The 11,527-nt window shown below is 41.4% G+C and overlaps 1 protein-coding gene across 3 annotated transcripts in view; it reads left to right on the plus strand.

Annotated features, from left to right (window-relative positions):
* The window catches only part of LOC113994781 (unconventional myosin-X-like), a 92,394-nt gene that overhangs the window by 76,805 nt on the left and 4,062 nt on the right, over nt 1-11,527 (plus strand). For all 3 annotated transcript variants that reach the window (XM_027734207.2, XM_027734208.2, XM_027734210.2), the window contains 9 exons: nt 211-405; nt 2,204-2,361; nt 3,513-3,636; nt 5,387-5,684; nt 6,902-7,109; nt 7,845-7,981; nt 8,146-8,266; nt 9,768-10,217; nt 11,022-11,213. In XM_027734207.2, the coding sequence (XP_027590008.1) occupies nt 211-405; nt 2,204-2,361; nt 3,513-3,636; nt 5,387-5,684; nt 6,902-7,109; nt 7,845-7,981; nt 8,146-8,266; nt 9,768-10,217; nt 11,022-11,213 (1,883 nt within the window). The remainder of the gene's footprint in view (nt 1-210; nt 406-2,203; nt 2,362-3,512; nt 3,637-5,386; nt 5,685-6,901; nt 7,110-7,844; nt 7,982-8,145; nt 8,267-9,767; nt 10,218-11,021; nt 11,214-11,527) is intronic.

Here is an 11,527-nt window from a genome sequence, read left to right on the forward strand (position 1 = left end):
TCACATTGGTGATGGGAGATCATTAATTAAAAAAATACATTGGACCGAAGAATGGAACTGCTTGGTGAAAAATTTTGGGCTAATTTCTTACAGTAACTGTGCAGGATACCAGTAAAGCAGAGCTGGTAGGTCCCAGCATGAGCTTTCTGCAGAGAGGTTGAGGATTGCTGTGGTAGTGAAACCACTGAAATGTTTATGTCTCTGTGCTAGGTTGGCTTCATAAGGAGGTTCAGAGCAGCAATAAGATGTCCTCTCTGAAGATGAAGAAGCGCTGGTTTGTTCTGACAAACACTGCCCTCGATTACTACAAGTCATCTGAGCGCACAGCTGCCAAGCTTGGCACACTTGTGCTCAACAGCCTCTGCTCTGTAGTGCAGCCTGATGAGAGGGTCTTCAAAGACACAGGTGAGAGGAAGAAAGCGGCAATGAGCAGACTCCATGTGTGGAGTTCTGAAGAGGGAATGGTGCAGGACTGTAATGGTGTGTCCTGTTGAGAAGGCAGTCTTAATGTCATCTGAGGCTTTGTGTCTGACTGCAGCCATCTCTGCCCATAGAAATTGTGAGAGGTTTGCAAAGGACCAGAGAGCAGTGTGCAAGTGACTGTAAGTCCCTCACACCTGACGGAGATACACAGTGCTGATGTTTTTCACTGAGTAATGTCACTGTGGATCTAAGTGTTTCCCAGATAGGGTAACAGGTGTGAGTTCTTACAGTTGACACTGTAATTATTGGTACCTCTCCATAAATATCTGTCACTTTGTAGCATGACCTACATTTGTCTCTGGGGTCAGTGCTATCCTCTTAAATAGTAGCAATGCCATACACTGTAAGTCTATTTTATAGCATCACTCAACTTGTTAGAAACAAAAGATAACAAAAGCCTATGTTTGCTTTCTGTGCAACATGGCACAGTTCTGGGAAGGCAGGATCTGGCATGATCCTCCATTCCTTGCTTTATGAGTTTGGGAGGGAACTCAGGTTATGGGGTAAAGGGTGAATCTCCCTGACAAAGAACGTGAACCTTAGGACAAGACTTGAAATACTGGACATCTGAGTAGTGGAGTTGCTTGGGATACTTTTTAGAAGGGTTGGAAGCATATTTAGTAAAGTGAGATGAGAGAAAATTTATTCTTCTCATTCACAAGATATTGTCTACATTTTTAATCTCAACAGATGTCTAGGGCTGCCTTTAGCAGAGAGAATTACCATCACCTTGACATGTTCTCTCAGGTTGTCAAACACATATTTTTAAAAGTTATGAGAATTGATTTGGCAATCTGACTGGGTGCTGTGTGTAGAGTGGTCATTTTCTGAGTGATTAACAGCAAAGTGTAGCCCAAACGCTGTCTGTGAAAGTGAGCTGCCTGGTTGGCAGGCAAGTAGTTGTGTTACACTGCAAGATACGTGTATCTTGGAAAGCTGTCATTGTACTAAAATCTGGATTGGGACTTTCCTACTCATAAATATGTTTTGGGAACGGGGATGTTAATGTCTGCCTAGTCAGTTTTAACCAGACATACCATATGTTGCTATCAAAGCAGCAAGGGTTTTCCTTAGCCACGAGCTACAGACAAGAAGAGAACCATAGCATCATTAAAAGTGCAAATGATCTCTAAGTTAATCATGAAGTCCAACCATTAACCCAACATAGTCAAGTCCACCACTAAGCCATGTCCCTAAGTCCAATATCTGTACAATTTTTAAATGCCTCGAGGGATAGTGGTTCAACCAGTTTCCTGGGCAGCCTGTTCCAGTGCTTGACAACCCTTTCCATGAAGAAATTTTTCCTAATGTTCAATATAAACCTACCCTGGCACAGCTTGGGGCCATTTCCTGGTGTCCTATCTCTTGTTACTTGGGAGAAGGGACAGACCCACACCTGGCCACTCCTTCGGGGATTTGTGGAGTGGTAAGGTCCCCCCCAAGCCTTCATTTCTCCAGGCTAAACACCCTCAGCTTCCTCAGCTGCTCCTCATAGGATTTTGTGCTCTAGACTTTTCACCAGCTTTGTTGCCCTCCTTTGACACTAAAGATGATCTGCTCCATAACCTTCCCCGTTGTCACGGTCAGACTGACAGACCTGTAGTTCTCCATATTCTCCCACTGGGCCCTTCTGGTTAGTGGATGTCACATTTTCTAATGTCTACTCAACTACATAATAAGGAAACAAGTTTCACCTTCCAGCTTCTTTGTTTCTCCCCAGGTTATTGGAACATCATTGTGCATGGGCGAAAGCACTCCTACAGACTGTACACGAAGCTGCTGAATGAAGCAATGCGCTGGGCCTCTGCCATTCAGGGTGTCATTGACAGCAAAGTTCCCATAGAAACACCTACACAGCAACTCATTCGTGACATCAGGGTAGGTGCCATCATGCCAATTCCCAAGTGAGTTGGGAGCAGCCAGATCACCACTGTGCAACAAAATAATCAAATATTATGTGACTTTTATTTTGAATTAGCATGTTAGCTGATCTGTGTAAGTCTAGGTTATAACTCTGTGCAATTACAAATTGCTTGCAGGATTACACCATCAAGTATTTATGAATTCCTACTTTATCCTTTCTTCTCCTAAGCATCCTCCAGACACAAATATAAAATAGTCCATTCTTACCAATCATCTGACTTTGATGTACCCTGAAGTTCTCTTCATACCTTAGGCTTGTGTGGTTAAATATCAGAGTAAAGGGTGGAAAGAAAATATCCTTCAAGATAGCAAAATTGCACCACTGTAGGAGGAGTAATTTTGAAAAGAATCTTTCCAAAAACTTTGGTAAATTAAACATGGAATCATATTAGAAGACACACTAAAACATATTTCAGAAGAAATGTGTGTGTGATGAGCTCTAAATTAGATGCAACTAGATAGTATGTATTCAGGAAGAAAGAGCTGGGAGTGACTGTAGAGAATCTTGGAAAATTTCAGCTCAGAGTTCAAGGACAGATGGAACCGTAAATATTGTCAGGGAAGGAATATAGGACAACATGTGGAGGAATGTGATACCAGTTTGTATGGTAGCAACAGGCCCAGATTTTGAACACCATGTGCAGAATTTTGGTTGTTCTTTCTGTAAACACGTGTAGTACAACCAGACAAATTCGGGAGAACAGGCTCATTATTACATACTGAACATGGTGGATCTGTGATCAGAAAGTCCATTAACCATTTACTGTTGAAAGCGTAAAGGATATATGAGGGAGGAATTATGCCACACATGCCTGTTACGTTACCTGCATTAGGTATCAGCCGCAAGCCATGTCTGAAGGCAAGATTCTGTGCTTGGTGACATGTAGTATGATGCAGCATGGCTATTCTTGTGTTTAAGATTCAGAAATAATGTACAGAGTAATTTTTAGATGCGAGTTATGCTTTGGTCACCTGGTCCCTCTATGGACCTCCGGAAATTTAGACGAAGGTGCTTGAGCTTGAACATAAATGTATGAGGACATCCTGCAAAGGACTGTCCCTGTTTGAGGATAATTACTTTTTCTCTTTTTTTTTTTTATTTTCAGGAAAACAGCACAAACTTGGAAGTAGTGGAACAGACATACAGGAGGAACCCGATCTTGCGATATACCCAGCACCCCTTGCATTCCCCATTGCTCCCACTACCTTATGGAGATGTTAGTGTCAGCTGTAAGTATTTTACCCAAGTGACAGAATCCACTCACATTTTGAGGGCCTGAGCACCACAAAATTGGTCTGTAAGCTCTCTCTGTGCAGGTGAAGTCTATTTAGGGCAGTGTAGCCCACAGGGTCCAGAGGGGGAGGAGTCCCTTTCTCTCTCCCTTTCTTCTCCGGAAGGTATGCTGTGTCCACTGCTTCTTATCATGGGAACACTGAATCTTAAAGTAAATGGGGGCAGGTAGTTTATCATCCCTCTGGGGGATGTGCAGCATGTCGTCCTTTAGCCACAACTGGGTTGCAAGTGGCTCCAGTGGAAGTACTACAAGAAGATGACATCATGCAGCTGTCAGTTGAATAGTATTCCTACAGAAGCTGATGTAAAACCAAACTAAAATGAATCCTTTCTTCAAATGCATCAGGAACATGAAAGAGCTAGACTGTGTGATAAGCAAACAGAAAACCAAAGTGATTTGCTGATGATTCCAGACTGTTTGACATACTAAAACTGAAAGCTGGTGCTGAAGAGCTATAGAAGAATCTCTAATGTGGAGTGACTGAGTCACAAAATCTTTTAAGAAATTATTTTCAATGTGGATATGCGAAGCAGTCTGCCACATAGGTAGTGATCTAGCTCTGCTTAGGAGAGTGAACACAAATTTACATAGCTTTATGAAAATGCCAACTCCTGTGGTATATGCAGAAACAAAACAGCTTACACAAGGTTTTGAAAGCTTAGAAAAGGAAAAAAAAGGTCTTTGCGCGGCTGTATTGGTGTATCATGCACCTGCATCTTGAATACAGGATGCAGTTTTGCCTTCTCCATCTTTTCAAAGATAAGTAAAAAGCTACACAAAGATGATCAAAGGCATCAAGGGACTTACCTACAATTAAGTGACTAAATAAGGTGGGATTGTTCAGCCCAGAAAGAAGATTTTAGGGACAGAAGACTGTTATGGAGAAAGTGAAAGAGTATTAGCTGCTTGCTATCTGTCGTGATATAAGGATCCAATTATGTGGCAGATTAAAAGCCTAGAAAAAATAAATTTTGAAATACAGAAAAATTACAGAGCAAGCACTTACTCTGTATAAATTACTGTACAGGGCTGTGTATTGGAATAGCACAATTCATGCATGGGCACTGGGAAAGCAGTGGCTGTACAGGAGATTCAGAAGGACCTAAAGCCCCAGAGATGTGCAAAGCAGAATGCAAGCCTGCAGCAGGATGGTATCACATATGTCTGAGCAATTCAGAGCAGACATTCAGGTGCTCAAAAAATGTAAGCAGTTTTGGTCTAAGCATTTTAAATGTAAACAATAGGTAAAAGCTGCATCTGCACAATTTCACAATTTGTGAAAGTTCTTTGTTGGCTCAGGGGTCAAAGCTAATACAGGCACAACACAGAGTTTTGAAAGTATACAAGCCAGGCTTCAGTGGCTGCATTTAGGCACCTCAGTTACAGACACTGAAGCCTGAACTAGATTTCAGTGCTTGTTTCCCTTAAAAGCATCACTCTGCTTTTCTGCACAGTATATCCAGACATGAATTTGCAGTGGTGCAAAGTGAGATGTTGGCAAACACTACTTAAAACTTCATTTGAACATTTATAGGGGAAGTATTAATGAATATTGAGGATAAATTTAAGTTCAGGATATGAACTCAGGTTGCTGTACAGAGTAGTACAATTGCTTGTAGTGTTGCTGGGCCATTAGAAAATGAGGGAGATGTTCACCTCTTGTCACTTTTGTGATTGTTTCCCAGTGCAACAAGAGAAGGGTTACAGCAGCTTACAGGATGAAGCAGTGAAGATCTTCAACTCCCTTCAGGAAATCGAGACGGTGTCTGACCCCATACCCATTATCCAAGGCATCCTACAGACCTGCCATGATTTAAAGCCTCTTCGTGATGAAGTGTACTGTCAGCTCATCAAGCAAACTAACCACATGCCACATCCCAACAGTACTGGGAACCTGCACCACTGGCAGCTGATGTGCTGTATGAGCTGCACTTTCCTGCCCAGCAGAGGGATCCTGCGCTACCTCAAATTCCACCTTCGAAGGTAAATGTCCCTTCAGTTTGCAGCCTGTTTCCTTTTACTCTGCTTATCTTCCACTGCCCCTTGTAGTTACCTATCCTGCCCTCCTCCTGTGGAAACATCTTCCTGTTGTGTTCCAGCCTCCTGCTTTTGCACACAGTTCTTGGTACTAGTTGTTCTGTGTATTCAAACTCCCCCCTTGCCATCCATCTACTGTGTCAAAAGGATGTGGCATGTAAGTTACCCAAAGAGAATACCATGAGACTGTGTTACAGTGGATTTACAGCTGATGACCTACTGCTTACTAAGGTACATATAAACATTATCAACCTGCTGGAAGGGTGAGGGCCAAACCTTCATATTCATTGAAATGTGTACTACCCTGCAGCTGGCACAAGCAAAATGTTTACTATGTACTGTAAATCCAAACTATAATTTTTCAATATTTGTTTGCTTAAGTAAGCACATAATGCTTACAATTTTTAAGTTTAATCTGCTTCAGCCTCCCATTGTCATGAACTAAGTAATTTCCATTTCTTCCCAATTCATCTTCAGCATCTAATGCAGCTTTCCAAAGCAGTCTGCGTTGGGGCTGAGCTGCAGCCTTGTAGCCTCTCTCTGTTCTTAATGATGAGAATGATGAGAAAGATCAATAAAATCTATTTAATTATTTACAAGCTAGAAAAGAGTGAGATGAATTTTGTGTCAATACACCAAATAGCTACACCCAGGGCCTGAGTCTGAGAGGTGCTGAAGAATACTTGGTGTAGCCATTTCATAGTTTTACCACTGCAGTTGCAGATATTTTTATACTTAGACATGCTGCCCTTGGAGGGAAGAGAACTGTGTACAAGCATCTACTTTCTATCTTCTTAGTTCTCAAATATACTGTAAAAGTGCTCAAACACAGCCAGTAAATGAAAAAACCATTAAGAATAAATGAAAAAAGTTTACATTGGATTTCATAGTTTTTATTCTCAGTTTTGTAAATTTAGATAGTCGATTGTACTGTCTTCAGCTGGTACTAAACTCCTGATAATTTGAACTGCTTATTTCACATGTTGCTGAGCAATGTCACTGAAGTCACTTTCAAATGACTAGTAAAAGCAGGTTGCATGGTTTAGGAAGTAAGCTTGTATTTCTTGTGGTTGCACTTGACATCAGTGTCTCTACCAGACAAGTTTCATGGTAATGTGTGGTTCAATGTGTAATGGAGTTTTTTTACTTCTTTTTACAATTAGGGTAAAAGACCTCTTTCCAGACTCAGAAATAGACAGGTATGCACAATTCATAAGTGACTCCTTGAAGAGAACAAAGACAAGGGAGTTTGTGCCCTCCCAGGAGGAAATACAGGCTCTTCTCACACGTGAAGAAATGACCACAACAGTGTACTGCCATGGTGGCGGCTCCTGTAAAATAACCATCAACTCCCACACCAGCGCTGGGGAGGTAATGCATTAGTAGCATTAACCAGATGAAGAGACACCTTTTACCCATTCATCTCCTAATTTCATTTTTTGTTGGTTTTTTTTTTTTAATTATAACTTTTTTGCTGTATCTGTAGGGAAGTTTCAGCTTATTCTACAAGGCCAGTGCCCATGTTGTAGAATATCACCTGACAATTGTGTTGCAAAATCTAAACACTTCTGGTGTTCTATCCATTGGAAAGGTACTAATTCTGAAGACTTGCTAAACACAGTTTTCTGGACGAGTAGAAATTCCAGTTCGTAATGGAATCCTTCTGAAAGGGATATTCTAGCAGTAACTTAATCACTAGCAGGTCAGACGCAAGATTCCAAGTTGCAGTAGTCATGTCTGTGAAAACATTAGTGCTCAACAGAGGAAAAAGCGGAATTGTTATTAGAGGAACTGAGAATGTCATGCCATCTGAATCCATTATGTGCCTATATCTTGTGCAGAGCTCTAATTTCCCCATCTTAAAAAGGGTAGATCTTTAAAAAGGGGAAATTGAAAAGGTTCAGAAAAGAAAAGCAAGGATGATCAAATGTAAGTACAGGGAATCATCTTTCAGGGTTAGTATTCATTATTCTGAAAATGAGGTAACTAAGGGAGAAATGTGATGGAAGTGTATGAAATCATGAGTGTCCTGAAGAGGTACTGATTTTTCAGTGTGAAAGTGTGTGTAATACCTGTTGTGTGATCTGTGTCTCTCTGATTTTGCAGGTGGTTGAAAAGTTGATCCGAGGTTTAGCAATGGAGGACAGCCGGAATATGTTTGCACTCTTTGAACATAATCAGCAGGTTGACCGTGCTGTGGAGAGTCGGGTGATTGTGGCTGATATCTTGGCCAAGTTTGAGAGGTAAAAGAATGTTTCATAAAACCTTTAATTCCTAGTTGGATGTAACACTGGATTTCAGAATCCAGGGTTACCTTCAGATTGTGAGTTGCACTGTGGACATCCCAGTACTGTGGTTCTTTTCCTTACTGTTTTTTTCCCTTCTCATTCTCTTTCATATCTTACAGACTTGCTGGCTCTGAAGAAGAAGAGGAGGGACAGTGGCAACTGTATTTTAAGCTTTATTGCTTCTTGGATATTGAGAATGTTCCCAAAGATGGGGTGGAATTTGCCTTCATGTTTGAGCAGGTAAGCTCACTTCAGTAGAGTTACCTGGTTTCCAGAGTGGCAGAAGCACATGAGTATACAGAAAATTGGCTTACCTTTCATTAGAAGAGGGAATGCTGGTTGGAACAGAAGAATTAGTGTTTTGGATTTTTGCCTGGAATCTACCAAGAAGGTACACTGTGAAGTTTTCTAGGTAAGAGGAGTATTAGAATAAAAGCAAGAAAATTAGCAAAGGCTAAAAAAAAATGTAAGACCAATGATAATAAAATGTTTTTAAACTTTATCTTTACTTTTAAAAGACATAAAAATTTGGATAATGATTCAAGATGAATCATTGAAAGTAGCTGCTCGCAGAACATAAATGTAAAGAAAACTGGAAAGTCTGCAGATCGGCTTATAAAAACAGCATACCCTTGGGGTGTTACCAGAATTAACTATGAAACCTATCTTTTGGGCAATTTCTTTTGATTACAGAGAGGCTCTAGAAGAGTATTACAGACAAAGGAAAAAAGAATGTAGTTGACAATGTTTATCTGACAAGTACTAGTCTTGTTTTTTAAGTCACTGTACTCCGTAGCACAATGATGATGCTTAGATCAGAGATCACACTGGTATGAAAGAGCCAGTTAGGGATGTAAAACTAAACTGACCGCACCACCCAGCTGTGCGATTTGTCCCATCTGTATGACTTCTAATGAACACTGACCTTGCCCCAGAAAATCATAGCTGGTGAAAATTATTAAAGATGTTATTAAAGGCATTCAGAGTCACGAAGACTGAAACTCACTGATAGTCAAATGGGTGGCATATTCATCACACAGATGAAATGAAGTATTGTCAAGTATTGTCAATTATAGAATGTCTAGAGAACGGTTGGGAACAAGACATCGTGGTGCTCTGTGGAAACTCAGTTGTACCAAACTCCCTGTTGACAAGGCTTTCAGTCTTCACAGCTTCAACTGACAAGGAGAAGTAACAGTAGGAGAGTAGGTGTTATCCAGGCGTTAAATGGATGTGGCAAACTCCCCCATAAATAGATTTAACAGAAAAACAGACAAAGGGAAGCAAGAAGATTGGGGGAGATGTTGAGTGAAAGAGGAAGAGGTGCGAACTGCTTTTGTGTAATGAAACTGAGGTTGAGAATCTTGGATTTATTACATCTGACTCTGGTGTTGAATATATTTCCACGCAGGAGCTGGTACAGCACAAAACCAAATTGCCTCAATTCCAGTCTCTCTCATCTGTTCCAGACATAAATGGTCCTCATTGTAGGACTTCCTGTGCAGGGTAGGAGCCCCTCAGAGATCTTTGTCCTGTCCAGGTTTGCAGAAAGGGTTGTTCCCCCCACATTGACCAGTTGCAGACTTTGACTTATTTATTGCAATGTCTGCTGTAACCACCTGAATTGTGTCTTTCCTACTGGGATTGGCAGATGCCATAGGAATCTGTACATGGACCCAGTTGTGAATAAAGTGTGCTTCTGCTTTCTGATGAGTCTGGGGAACTTTCTGTTTGTTTGTAGGCTCATGAAAGCCTCATAGATGGTCATTTTCCAGCACCAGAGGACACTCTGCAGCGCCTAGCAGCTCTGCGGCTTCAGTATCTTCATGGAGATTACTCCAAAATAAGTTGGACCCTTGATGGAATCTACCCAGTTAACAGACTGAAATCCAAAATACTGCACTCAACGAAGAGCAGTGGCACTACCAGTCATACTCTGGAGAGGAGACGGACCAGCTTCCTTGAAGGGACATTGAAACGTAGCTTCAAGACAGGGTCTGTAAAGAAGCAGAAGGTAGAAGAGGAGCAGATGATGGAGATGTGGGTGAAGGAAGAGCTTTCAGCTGCTCGTGCAAGCATAGCACAGAAATGGACCAAGCTGCAGGGACTCTCTCAGCATCAGGCCATGGTGAAATACATGTCCATCATAAAGGAGTGGCCAGGTTATGGGTCAACACTCTTCGATGTTGAGGTGAGCAATGTATAAACTTATGTAACTACAGGCAAGGAAAGGTATCAGCCTGAAGAACAGATAGAGCCGTGTTATCACATTGCTCAGCAGCAGAAGGGAGTTTCAGTACCTGGATGCATTTTGCCTTAGTAAGCTCAGTGTAAGCCTGCAGTACCACATACCCAAGAGTTGTGACGCAAAGAGCACAGAGCAAGCAAGCTGGGACATCATGGTAAATGAAGGGAAACAATGGGTTCCCACTTCATTGGACTAACAATGGAATTTGGGAATTTAGGGGAGGGAGGGGTTAAAAAAGTGGTGGCTACTGAAAGCAAAAGTAAACCCAAGCTCTGTTGTCCTTACCAGCAAAAACTGCAATCCTGTTCTGCAGCAGTACAACAGAAACTGCTCAGACTGGGACACTTACAGCACTGTGCTCAGTCTGCTGGAGTAGGGATCCACAGTTCCAGTTTTATCAGTTTTGTTGCTGCCTAGGTGGATCACCATGGGAAGTTGCCTGCACTCACTATATTATCTGTAAAATAAGAAGTGGAATATTGACTTGCTACATCACTTTAAAATCTGATAAGAACTGTTAGCTATTATAATTATTTACTACTCAAGTAGTATTTTACTCATAGTCATGTCATTTCTGAATCATTGCAGCAGAAGTGCCTCCAACATACCTTCTGCAGACATTTTTTGTATTGGGGTGAAGAGTTGAAATGTCCTACAGGAACTAAAGACAGAGGGCTTTTCCTTGAATCAAAAATTATTTGATTCTCCACTGCATTTATGCAAAAGGTCATGTTTCTCTTTCTGCAGTGCAAGGAGGGTGGATTCCCCAACGATCTCTGGCTTGGAGTCAGCACAGAGAATGTGTCTGTCTACAAACGAGGGGATCCTAAACCTCTAGAAACTTTCCAGTATGAGCACATTGTTTTCTTCGGAGCACCACAGCCTAACACCTTCAAAATTACAGTGGATGAGAGAGAAATGTTCTTTGAAACATCCCAGGTATGTGAAAGCACAAGACTTGCTGTATGTTCAGTTTTATTGCCACTTCAGTTAAGCTCCAAGGAATAGACAGGTTTCTTTGCAAGAACTCTTGACTAGTGGACTAAGCCAAGGGAAGAGATGAAGGGAGCTTAAGCCTAAAGGGCATGGTACCTCTTGTTGAATACAGGGATAAACAAAAAAAAATATGCTAGTTAGAAAGTGAAGGAGGTTGAATGGTCTTCCAGTGCATTGAGAAGTTCCATTTTTGGGTGCTCATGATTGTGCCTGGTTTTTTCATTCCCTTCCAATAGATGAATGGGTAATTCACAAAT

Source organism: Pipra filicauda, unplaced genomic scaffold (genome assembly GCF_003945595.2).
Source record: "Pipra filicauda isolate LSUMZ 115617 unplaced genomic scaffold, ASM394559v2 scaffold253_size2546935_pilon, whole genome shotgun sequence".
NCBI classification, from domain to species: domain Eukaryota; kingdom Metazoa; phylum Chordata; class Aves; order Passeriformes; family Pipridae; genus Pipra; species Pipra filicauda.